The 12,075-nt window shown below is 38.3% G+C and overlaps 1 protein-coding gene across 4 annotated transcripts in view; it reads left to right on the top strand.

Annotated features, from left to right (window-relative positions):
* SPART (spartin) overlaps positions 1 to 12,075 on the top strand; it is a 61,698-nt gene that overhangs the window by 19,039 nt on the left and 30,584 nt on the right. For all 4 annotated transcript variants that reach the window (XM_014452959.2, XM_023751247.1, XM_023751248.1 and 1 more), the window contains exons 2-3: positions 6,736 to 7,547; positions 10,871 to 11,068. In XM_014452959.2, the coding sequence (XP_014308445.1) occupies positions 6,738 to 7,547; positions 10,871 to 11,068 (1,008 nt within the window). In that variant the 5' untranslated portion in view covers positions 6,736 to 6,737. The remainder of the gene's footprint in view (positions 1 to 6,735; positions 7,548 to 10,870; positions 11,069 to 12,075) is intronic.

The raw sequence follows: 12,075 nt of genomic DNA, 5'->3' as shown, positions 1-12,075 counted from the left end.
CTTTCTAAGTGTCCCTAGCAATGTCAGGGCAGTGACTTTTCTGACGAGTGCTGTGACTTGGGAAGATCACCTTGATAGTAACGTGCACACTACACTAGAGGAATGATAACTGGAAGGCAGGAAGACAGTGGGCAGTTGGTATTATTTCATCCAGGTGGGTCATGCTGGAGGTATAGCTGGTATGGTGATGGTCAAAACAGAAAAGAGATGTGAAAGAAGTTGTAGGACTGGGCGCCGATTGAGTGTGGAGGTAGCAGGAAAGGGAGAGTTTAGGGTAACTGAGGGTTCAACATTGGAAGACTGGGCTGAGATAGACAACACGGTGGATCCATAATGTAAGAATTACTTCCTCCTTTCCAATATGGATGCCTTTTATTTCTTTTTCTCTTCTGATTGCTGTGGCTAGGACTTGCAGTACTATGTTGAATAAGAGTGGTGAAAGTGGACATCCCTATCTTGTTCCTGTTCTTAAGGGAAATTAGTTTTTGCCCATTGAGTATGATGTTCACTGTATATTTGTCATATATGGCCTTTATCATGTTGAGATATGCCCCCTCTATTCCCACTTTGCTGAGAGTTTTTATCAAAAAAGGGTGTTTGATTTTGTCGAATGCTTTTTCTGTGTCTATTGATATGATCATTTGATTTTTGTCTTTCAAGTTGTTTATGTGATGTATCACATTTATTGATTTGTGAATATTGTACCAGTCTTTCATCCCTGGTACAATAAATCCCACATGGTCATGGTGTAAGATCTTTTTAATATATTGCTGGATCTGATTTACTAATATTTTTTTGAGGATTGTAGTATCTAAGTACATCAGGGATATTGGCCTGTAACTCTCTTTCTTTGTAGTGTCTCTATCTGGTTTTGGAATTAGGATAATGCTGTCCTCATAAAAAGATTTTGGAAGTGTTCCTTCCTCTTGGAATTTTTGGAAGAGTTTGAGGAGGATAGGTGGTAGTAGTTCTTTGAATGCTTGGTAAAACTCCCCTGTATAGTAGTCTAGATCTAGGCTTTTGTTTTCTGGGAGTTTTTTTTAATACTGCTTCTATTTCATTCTTTGTTATAGACCTAATCAGGTTTTCTTATACTTCTAGAGTCAGTCTTTGGAGATTATATTTTTCTAGGAATATTTCTATTTTATGCACTTTGTCCTGCTTGTTGGCATATAGTTGTTCATAGTATTTTCTTAAAATCGTTTGTATTTCTGTAGTGTCAGTGGTTACTTCTCTGCTTTTGTTTCTGATGTGGGTCCTCTCTCTTTGTTGCTTGATGAGTCTGGCTAATTGTTCATAAATCTTATTTATCCTTTCAAAGAACCAGCTCTTGGTTTCATTGATTTTTTTTGTATTTTTTTTATTCTCTATGTCATTTATTTCTGCTCCAATCTTTATTATTTCCTTCCTTCTACTTTGGGCTTTTATTGTTGTTCTTTTTGTAGTTTTTTAAGTTGTAAACTTAATAGTTTATTACTAATTTTTCTTGGTGTTTTTTTTTTGTTTTTTTTTTGTAGGCCTGTGCTATGAAGTTCCCTCTCAGGACTGCTTTCGCTGTGCCCCAGAGATTTGGGGTGGTTGTGTGTTAATTTTCATTTATTTCCAAGAAGTTTTTAATTTCTTTCTTGATCTCATTGGTAACCCATTCATTGTTTAATAACATGATATTTAGCCTCCATGAGTTTGAATATTTTTGGGTGTTTTTACTGTAGCTGATTTCTAATTTCATTCCACTGTGATCTGAGAAGATGCTTTATATGATTTCAGTCTTCTTGAACATGCAGAGACTTGTTTTGGGTCCTAACATGTGATCTATCTTTGTGAATGACCCATGTGTATGTACTTCAGAAGAATGTGTATTCTGCAGCTTTGGGGTGAATTGTTCTATAAATGTCAGTTAAATCCATCTGATCCAGTGTGTCCTTTAGAGTCACTGTTTTCGTGTTAATTTTTTGTCTGGAAGATCTATCCAGTGAAGTCATCTACTTTACTGGAAGTTAAAATCCCCTACTATGACTGTATTGTTATTGATCTTTTCCTTAAAATCCTCTACAAGTTTTTAAAAATATTTAGGTGCTCCTATATTGGGTGCATATATATTTACCAGGGTTATATTATATTCTCTTACTGGATCGATCCCTTTAGTATTATGTAGTGACCTGATATGTGTGTTGCTACCCCAGCTTTTTTCTCTTTTTCATTTTCATTGAAAAAAATTTTCTAGCCCTTCACTCTCATCCTGTGTGAATCTTTTGTCCTGAGGTGGGTCTCTTGTAGACAGTATATAGTTGGGTTATGTTTTTGTATCCATTCAGCTACCCTATGCCTTTTGATTGGAGCATTTAATCCATTTACATTTATGGTTATTATTGATAGGTACTTATTTATTGCCATTTTAATTCTGTATGCCTAGGTTTCTCTCTCTATTTTTTCTTCTCATTCAGCAGTCCCTTTAGTATTTCTTGTTATGCTGCTTTAGTAGTGATCAACTCCTTTAGGCTTTTCTTGTCTAGAAAGCTCTTTATTTCACCATCTATTTTGAATTATAGTCTTCCTGGATATAGTAATCTTGGTTTTCAAATCCTTGCTTTCTATTACCTTGAATACTTCATGCCATTCCTTTCTGGCGTGTACAGTTTCTGATGACAAATCAGATGACAGCCTTATGGGAGCTCCTTTTTAGGTAACAGTTTCCTTTTCTCTTGCTACATTTAAGATTCTCTCTTTGTGTGTAATTTTTGAGATTTTTAATTATGATGTGTTTGAAATTTAGGGCTTTATTTACCTTTTTTAAAATTTTGGTACTTCTTGCTTGGGACTCTATGTGTCTCCTGACCTTGTGTGACCTTTCCTTCACCAGGTTGGTGAAGTTTTCTGCCATTATTTCTTCAAACAGGTTTTCTATCCCTTTCTCCCTTTCCACCTCTTCTGGCACACCTGCTATGTAAATATTGCTACTTTTCATGTTGTACCATATCTCCTTTAAGGTGTCCTCCTGTTTTTGTTGTTGTTTTGTTTGTGTGGTTTTTGATTGATTTTTTTCTACTCTGTCTTCTAATTCACTGATCCTATCCTCAGCTTTCCCTTATCTGCTGTGTATTCCTTCCAATGTGTTCTTTATTTGTGCTATGTCATCCTTTACTGCTGTCTTTATAGTTACCATATCTTTTCTCATGCTGTTGAGCATCTTTACCATCATTATTCTGAACTCTCAGATAAATTCCTTATCTCTATTTCATTTATCTCTTCCTCTGGAGAAATCTCTTGTTCTTTCATTTTGGGGTTGTTTCTTTGTCTCCTCATTTTGACTGCCTGTTTGAGTTTGTGACTACATATTAGGTAGATTTGCCACACTTCTCAATCTCTAGTGAAGGACAGTGTCAACCGCTGTTTCTGACTAATTAGATCAGGCAAAGACTCAAAGCATCCAGAGACTGCCTCTCCTTGCAGACTGATTGGATTTAGTCTTGGATAGCCCTCAGGTAATTTTCCACAGGATGGTGAGAATTTTTCCAATGGGGGGGGCAATTGCTTCTGCCTGAAGGCTAATTGTTATTCTCAGTCTCTTAATGGGCCTCAGAAACTCCACACCATGGGGCAAGTGTTTTCCAATAGGGTGGTTCAATTATCTTACCCCTATACAAAACCGCCTAGATAGCAATTGCCTGTGTGAGAAAGATGACCTATGCAGCATAAGGGAATAACTCAGCACAGGAAACCGGGGTGTCTGCCTTCTGAGCTCTAACCCCAGGGCCCCCAACCCTGGCTTCTGCTTGCACAGCTCTAGTCCACTCTGCCAGCCTTCTGCCAGAGCACAAGGTGAGTGCTGCACACAAAGTTTTGTGTGTTGGCCTTTTAAGAGAGTCCCTGAATTTCTAGCCATCTCTCCCTGGCAGACAGTAACCCCGCTGCTTTTCACAGCAGACATTATGTGGGTACCCTTCCCAGTTCTGGTGCTTTCTGCTGGGGGGCCCAGCTTGGAGATTAGACTCCAGAACTCTCAATGAGAATCCCCCACAGCTGAGATATCTCTCCAAAACTTCAGTTGCAGTCTGTGATAATCAAGCCAGCCCTTTCTCGCCTCTGCCCCTCCTACCAGTCTCTATGCAGTCTCCACTTTCCGTCCTCGGTTATCAGGGTTCTCTCCAGAGAGTCTTCATTTGATTATTCAGGAAGTTTTTCTGTATTTAATTGTAATTCCAATTTGGTCCTGGGAGCATGGCCATGCAGCATCCACTTACTCCTCCACCATTTTTAATCTCTGCTGTCAGAACTCTTAAGAATCAAGTTGGGGAGAGAAGGCTGAGTGTCTTTATATAATGTGTAATTTTTCATTTAATTCTTCTGCTTTTGGTATTTACCCTTAATCATGCCTGATAATCCCCTGTCCAAAGACATTTTATTTTGTGTTCTTGAATTAAAATTCAATCTTCTTTCAGGGATGGAGGGAAATAGTGTCCTGGGTGCTTGGTGTAGGAGAGATCCAAGGGTCTTAATGTGTAAATTAGCTTTTTGTCAGTCCTTTTTCCTCAGCTCTACCTCTACTCCCACTTCCAGAGGAAGATTAAATATCATTACTTTCTATGCCTTTGAGAGGTTCTGTCATGTGCTGTAAAAGGGGCTGCTTCTCTGATTTCATCACTGACAGCTGGACTTCAGCTTTCTTTGGTCTGTTTTGTGAGTTACCACTTGTTTGTTTGTTTTCCAGTTTATCCTTCATCTTTGTCCTTGTGATTTATGGCTTTATTTACCCACTAGAGGCCCAGCGCACGAAATCATGCATGGGTAGGGTCCCTAGGCCTAGCCTGCGATCAGGGTCATCTTCCACCTGCTCGCCAGTCCCCAGTCTCGCCCTGCCGCCTCCACCCACCCGTTCTCCGTTGGTTGGGCGATCAATCTGAGCCTGCAGGCCCGGGGGAGGGACCAAGAGGTCTGCCTTCCTCCCACTTGCCAGTCCCCAGTCCCGCCCCACCACCACCCACCCTGGTTCCTCATGGTTGCCCGTTGGCCATCCAGCGATTGGAGCCTGCAGAAGCAGGGGAGGGACCGAGAGGTGGTCAATGCACCTCATAGCGATTGGTCGATCAGTTCCGGTCGTTCCACCGTTACAGTCGCTGGCCTTTTATTATATAGGATTTTTAAAAAATTACAGAATAACATAAACACATATAGTACACTGATCTTAAATTTATAGCCTAATGATTTTTTATATATGCAATCATCTCTCAGATCAAGATAAAGAGCATTTCCATATATAATAAGGTCCTCTATATACTTTCCAAATCTGTATCTACCACCTATAACAGTGATGGCGAACCTATGACACGCGTGTCAGAGGTGACAAGCGAACTCATTTTTTTGGTTGATTTTTCTTTGTTAAATGGCATTTAAATATATAAAATAAATATCAAAAATATAAATCTTTGTTTTACTATGGTTGCAAATATCAAAAAATTTCTATATGTGACACGGCACCAGAGTTAAGTTAGGGTTTTTCAAAATGCTGACACACCGAGCTCAAAAGGTTCGCCATCACTGACCTATAAGCATTACTTTTATTTCTATCACCATATACTAGTTTTGCCTATTTTTCAACTTTACAGAATCATTCATATATTATGTTGTCTCAATGTGAAATCTTTTTTATCTGGCTTCTTTTGCTCCAAGAATTGGTGAGATTCGTCTTGTTTATTTTTTAGTTCCTATGTACTATAGCATTATATAAATATACCACTATATTTATCCCTTCTTCTGTGAGTGGGCATTTGAGCTGTTTCAAGTTTTTGGCTTTTGTGAATAAAGCCGCTATGAATATCATTGTACATGTTTTGGGTGTGTGTATTTATTCATTTCTTTTGGTTATATACCGATGAGGGGGGATTGCTGGATTGTAGAGTAAATATTTAGTTTTAATAGAAATTGCCAGTTTTCCAAAGTGTCTGCACCATTTTTTACTTACATCAGCAAAGTATGAGAGTTCTAGTTGCTGTCTTCTCTAACACTAGTCAGTCTTTTCAACTTAGCCAGCTGTGATAAGTGTGTAGTCATACTGCTGTGGATTTTAGTTTCATTTCCCTGAGGGAATAATATGTTGAATTACCTTTTCACATGCCATTTAAATATGTTCTTTTATGAAGTACCTATTCATGCCTTTTTCTCATTAAAAAGAATGGTTATGTTATGCCTTTTTAATAATCCTGTTAGAGTGATTTTAATGGACTTTTGGGAGATAGCAGGGTTTAACTGCTTTTGAGTACCCTGCCACCTTTAAATGGAAGTGAGGTAACTTTAAAGCTTCATCCAGGTATTTTTTTCTCATTTTTGTCATCTCCAATGTATGATTCAACCTCATTTTTAATTAGCTGGGCATAGTCTGTGTTTATATTGTAATGAATTTTAGAATGACGCTCTTTGGTTCCAATATTAAATATATGAGATAGGAAATTTTATGTTTTATAAGAAACTGGAACAAGAAAATTATTCAGTAATTTTAGTCTGCCTTATTCTTTTCTATTTTTAATTAAAATGATATTTAGGACCAAGAGCATTGTTTATTTATCCATTAAACACATATTGAGTGCTTTCTCTATGTCAGATCTAGTAGGCTTAGGGAATACAATAGTGAACAGGACAGCAAAGCTCCTGTCCTCTTGAAATATATTCAGGTAGGAGAAGTTCATTGTAAGTAAGTAAACAAGTACCAAAGATAATTAAAGATAATTTCCTGTTTTACAGAAATGGAGCAAGAGGCACAAAATGGAGAACCTGCTGAAATTAAGATAATCAAGGAAGCATACAAAAAAGCCTTTTTATTTGTTAATAAAGGACTGAGTACAGATGAATTAGGTCAGAAGGAAGAAGCAAAGAACTACTATAAGCAAGGAATAGGACACCTGCTCAGAGGAATCAGCATTTCATCAACAGACCCTGAGCACACAGGTCCTGGGTGGGAATCTGCTAGGCAGATGCAACAGAAAATGAAAGAAACACTACAGAATGTACGTACCAGGTTGGAAATTCTAGAGAAGGGCCTTGCCACTTCTCTACGGAATGATCTTCAGGAGGTGCCCAAGTTATATCCAGAATTTCCACCTAAACACACATCTGAAAAGTCACTGGCACCTCAGTCCTTTAGTTCACCTCCTCAGCCCACTGAGGTAAATGGAAACACTTCAGCTACCAGTACAGGGTCAGTTCCTACACCTAGTTCTCTATCCTTACCATCTCAAAGTCATCCAGCAGAAGCACCTCCTGCTTATACTCCTCAAGCTGCTGAGGGTCACTATACTGTATCATATGGGACAGAATCTGGGGAATTTTCATCAGTTGGAGAAGACTTCTACAGAAATCATTCTCAGCCACCTCCTCTTGAGACCTTAGGGCTTGATGCAGATGAGTTGATTTTGATACCAAATGGAGTACAGATATTTTTTGTAAATCCTGCAGGGGAGGTTAGTGCACCTTCATATCCTGGATATCTTCGAATTGTGAGATTCTTGGATAATTCTCTTGATACAGTTCTAAACCGTCCTCCTGGGTTTCTTCAGGTAAGCCAAAGAAAAATTAAGCCAAAGAAAAATGTAAACATAATTTGAAATATGTGTAAAGTACATCATTTTTGTTTGTTAATATTTATAATGTATCTAAGACAATAAGTGCAAAAAGATTATAAGTTCTAGTTCCTTTTAAATATATTTATGAAAAATTTGAATTTTGAATGATAGCCTTTTTTTATTTTAACAAAGTTTTATTTTAGTATTAAATTTGTAATGACAGGTATTTAATTCTTTATCTGAAGAAGAAATCTAATAACTTTAATTTCAAAAGAAATTTATGTAACATATGGATGTATAATAGTAAATTTTCACTAATGAGGCCAAGCTCTGGCTGAGGGGCTGAGCTGGGCTGAACCCCTGCCCATTTTCTAGAGCAGTGGATCTCAACCAGGGGTGATCTCCCCTCCCTCTTTCCCGGGATATTTTGACAATGTCTGTAAATAATTTTCATTGTCACAACTGAAAAGGGGGGAGTATGTTGCTGCTACTGGCATATAATGGGTAGAGGCTAGGGGTACTACTACACATTTAAACAGAGTATCTCCCATCAATAAAAAAATTATCCAACCCAAAACATAAGTCATGCCAAGGTTGAGAAACCTGATCTAGAAGAAGAGACTGATGATAATTTAGGATATAATTCTAACATTCCAAGCAGATCAATTTACCAGGATACTCTTGGTCCAAGAGCAAAGACAGGTGCTATTGTTAGGGCTTATCAATCCATAATAATCTACCCTGAGAAAGGTCTGTAACATTTTATTTGAGGAGATTTGGAAATGCTCAAGTTTAATCAAGGTGATGAGAATGTAGTTAATATTAGAGGAATCATGGCATAGTAAAAAACCTTTCCCAAACTTTCAAACTTTAGTCATTTAAGTATAACCTTTACTGTTTTATTGGTCAAATCCACATCTCTGCTTTATTTTGATATTTTTATTTGGATGTCTCATTTGTTAATTTTGTCCTAAACAATAACAACTATGAAATTGAGGGAAAGGTGTTGTATTTTTTTCCTAATACATATTAAGATGCATAACGACTCAAATTTAAATAATTTGTGTATTACTTGAAGTTGTTTCATATACCTCAGATGGTTATATATCATACTTTGGAAAAATCAGTTTTATTGTAACGTGCCTGAAGTTTAACATTTATAAAAGATGGACAGTGACTTTGAGGAAACTAAAAGAAAAAAGAGATTCCTTAAAAGAAAAAGAATTTGCCCAGCTGGTGTGGCTCAGTGCTTGAGCATCGACCCATGAAACAGGAGGTCACGGTTGGATTCCTGGTCAGGCAGGGCACATGCCCAGGTTGCAAGCTCGATCACCAGTAGGGGGCATGCAGGAGGCAGCCTATCAATGATTCTCTATCATCATTGATGTTTCTCTCCCTCTCCCTTCCTCTTTCTGAAATCAATAAAAACATACCTATATTATAAAAAGCCAGTGGCTGTAATGACCTAACGCCAGAACGACCAAACCACCGGTCACCAGGAGGTGCATTGATGGGTCCTGCGGCACCTGCGGGATGCTGGGTCTCGTGCGATTTCCCGCGCTGGGCCTGTAGTTTAAAAAAGAAAAGAAAAAGATTTTGAAAATGTTTATTAAGCACTTTCCAGAAAGAGTCAGATCTGAGTACTCTGATCCCTGTTTGTTTATATTATGTTTGTCAGAGATGGTGGTAGTGTGCTAGAATTTACTATCTGTTTATATGAAATCTTTTGTGCTCTTTGACTTATGTTCATCACACAGAATAGATTATTCTAGCAAGTTTTTAAATATTAGAGCCATGTCCTGGGTGATGGGCAGTTATATTCTGGTCACTCAAATAATGTATCTCAATGTAAATGAATAAATTTGGTTATTCCAATTTAAACTATCTGAAATTAGATCTCTAGGAAGTGAGCTTAAGTCTCAAATGTCAGTATACTGACAATCTGACCTCCCATATGACATTGCAGGGCAGCTTTGTGTCATTTTAATTTTACTTCACAATAGATAGTGTCAAATAAACATTGTTGGCCAACAGGAATCCCCAGAAGGAAATTTTATTCAGTTCAAGTAGCTCAGTTTTGACACAGCAAGGGCTGTGAAAACAGCAATGCTATTAGGTGGCCTGGAGCCAGGCCCCTCTCAAGCTAGACAGCTCTGCTCTGCCCTCTGCTGATCTGCTCCACCTTTTAGTCTTTGGTGGAAATCAAAAGCATTCCTGGAGTCAGAGGGTAGCCGACTTATATAGATCAAAGTTCCTGCCTCTGGTCGGGGATTGGTTTGTACTCAAGCAAACGACAACGATGACTCCAAATCCTTTAAGTTTGATTGGACCAGAAAACACTGTCCTGATTGGTCAGAATGGAGCCACTCTGATTGGTTGGTAAGGAAATTGAAGGGCTGTAGCTGCGCAGCTCCTGTTGGATGGGGAAAGCCTCAGTCCTACTGGTTGAAATAGAATTGCGGGGGGGGGGGGGGTTAATGGGGGGGAGATGAGGACACATTTGTAATACCTTAACTAATAAAAAAAAAAAAAGAATTCCTGGAACTCCTTTATAAGGCCTGTCAGACTATGCCCGGAACACAGTGCACGCAGGCAGTTTAATGCAAGAGGCAGGCTGCTTGGTGCAGGCTTCTCCCTGAATTGCAGTTTGCATGAGAGGCCTGTACAGAAATGGCTGCTTGGCTCTGTTTTTTTGTTATTGTTTTTTTAAATTTGAGTCTAGTTAGCCACCAGGAGCCCTTTTTAGTAGGTATCTTCTTCCTCATGGTTCCCAGTAGTAAATCCAAGAAACATAACTCAGTGTTTTATTTAGTCTCTGTCATGTTAGGTTCTCTTAGAATGCTGAGTGTCTAATTAAAATAATTATTTCTAATTAACCAATACTAACCAACTTAATGGAATTGTTGTGAGGATTAAATCAATAAGTACATGTTGAGTACTTGAAAACACTTTGATTTTATTTATTTCTACAAAGGAATGTCTAATTTACATGATAAAGAAAACATTAATTTACTTTGACCATTATTTATTTAAAGTTAGACTCATGATTGGTTAACAGTGGGCTTTTTAAAGCCACCAGTTTTAAGATTGTATAAAGAGTGGAGCAGTAACATTTTTAGTGTAGTTCTTGTGAATAGTTTGCCAGAAGATCAGACTGATAAATGGCTAATTTTTATTGGGGACTTGTTGATGCTGATGGTTCTATAAAGATGCATTTCAAACTTTGAAATGTTTGTTTTCCGGTATAACAATTTTAAAACCTTGGTGAAAACCTAGTTCTGTTCATTGATTTTTTTCTTTTTAACTAATCCTTTCAGGTTTGTGATTGGTTGTACCCTCTAGTTCCTGATAGATCTCCAGTTCTTAAATGTACTGTAGGAGCCTACATGTTTCCTGATACAATGTTACAAGCGTCAGGATGCTTTGTGGGGGTCGTCTTGTCTTCTGAATTACCAGAAGATGATAGAGAACTCTTTGAAGATCTGTTAAGACAAATGTCTGACCTTCGGCTCCAGGTAACTTGTATGGTTGTCTTCAGGATGAAAATCTACTTTAACATAAGCATAGGCAATTTTACTCTAGAGTTCACAATCTTAGTCACTATTTACAGCAAATTCCAAACTTGTATTTGTGAACACACAAGCAAATTAGTATATAATACATTAGAAGGAGTTAAAGAGCTATGGAAAAAAATGGAGAGTAGGGTAACAGGAAACAGGAGTTCTGGTGTGGGTGGGACAGGTGCAACTGTAAATAGGGTGATCAGAGGGGGCCTCATGGAGAAGGTAATGTTCAAACAAAGACTTGAAGGTGACCTTTTGATTCAGTGATGGTGTATGAACTCATGCTAAAAGATTGCTATGAGATTTACTTTATGTGAGGTTGGCTGAGAGGCCATCTATAGAGGCAAACAATGATCTTAAAATTCACTTGACTTGGCTTGCATCTTAGATCACAAGGTGGCATGAAGCCACACACTGAATTTTACATCCTGCTGTCTTGCAGCAATTAATCAAGATTTTAGAGTCCATATCAATTATCCATTCATTCATTTATCAAATATGTATTGTCCACTATGTTGTGGGCCCTGTGCTGGGTACCTAGGATGCAGAGCTCAGTCAGCTTGGGGTCATATCTATTGCTTAAGATGCTTGCAATTCAGCCAAAGGTGCATGTGTGTGAAATGATAATCCCAAAACAATCTACTAAGTGCAAGATAAAGTTATGCATCTGGGTAATGAGAATTTAGAGGGCATCAACCCAGGTGTGGGGTCACAGAAGGTTGCCTGACAAAGAATGGGCAGACCTTCAGTGATGACAGCCTACCTCCCTCCTATCAAAATCACTGGCTGGCCCTACCTGGTTAAGCTCAGTGGTTAGAGTGTTGGCTAGCAGACTGAAGGGTTGTGGATTTGATTCTGGTCAAGGGCATATACCTCAGTTTCAGGCTCAATCCCCAGCCCCAGTTGGGGCACGTGCAGGAGGCAACCAATCTATGTGTCTCACATCAATGTTTCTCTTT

This window comes from Myotis lucifugus, unplaced genomic scaffold (assembly GCF_000147115.1).
Source record: "Myotis lucifugus unplaced genomic scaffold, Myoluc2.0 scaffold_19, whole genome shotgun sequence".
Classification (NCBI taxonomy): Eukaryota; Metazoa; Chordata; class Mammalia; order Chiroptera; family Vespertilionidae; genus Myotis; species Myotis lucifugus.
The sequence above is the reverse complement of the archived record's forward strand: the minus strand, read 5'-3'. Positions and strand labels throughout refer to the sequence as shown.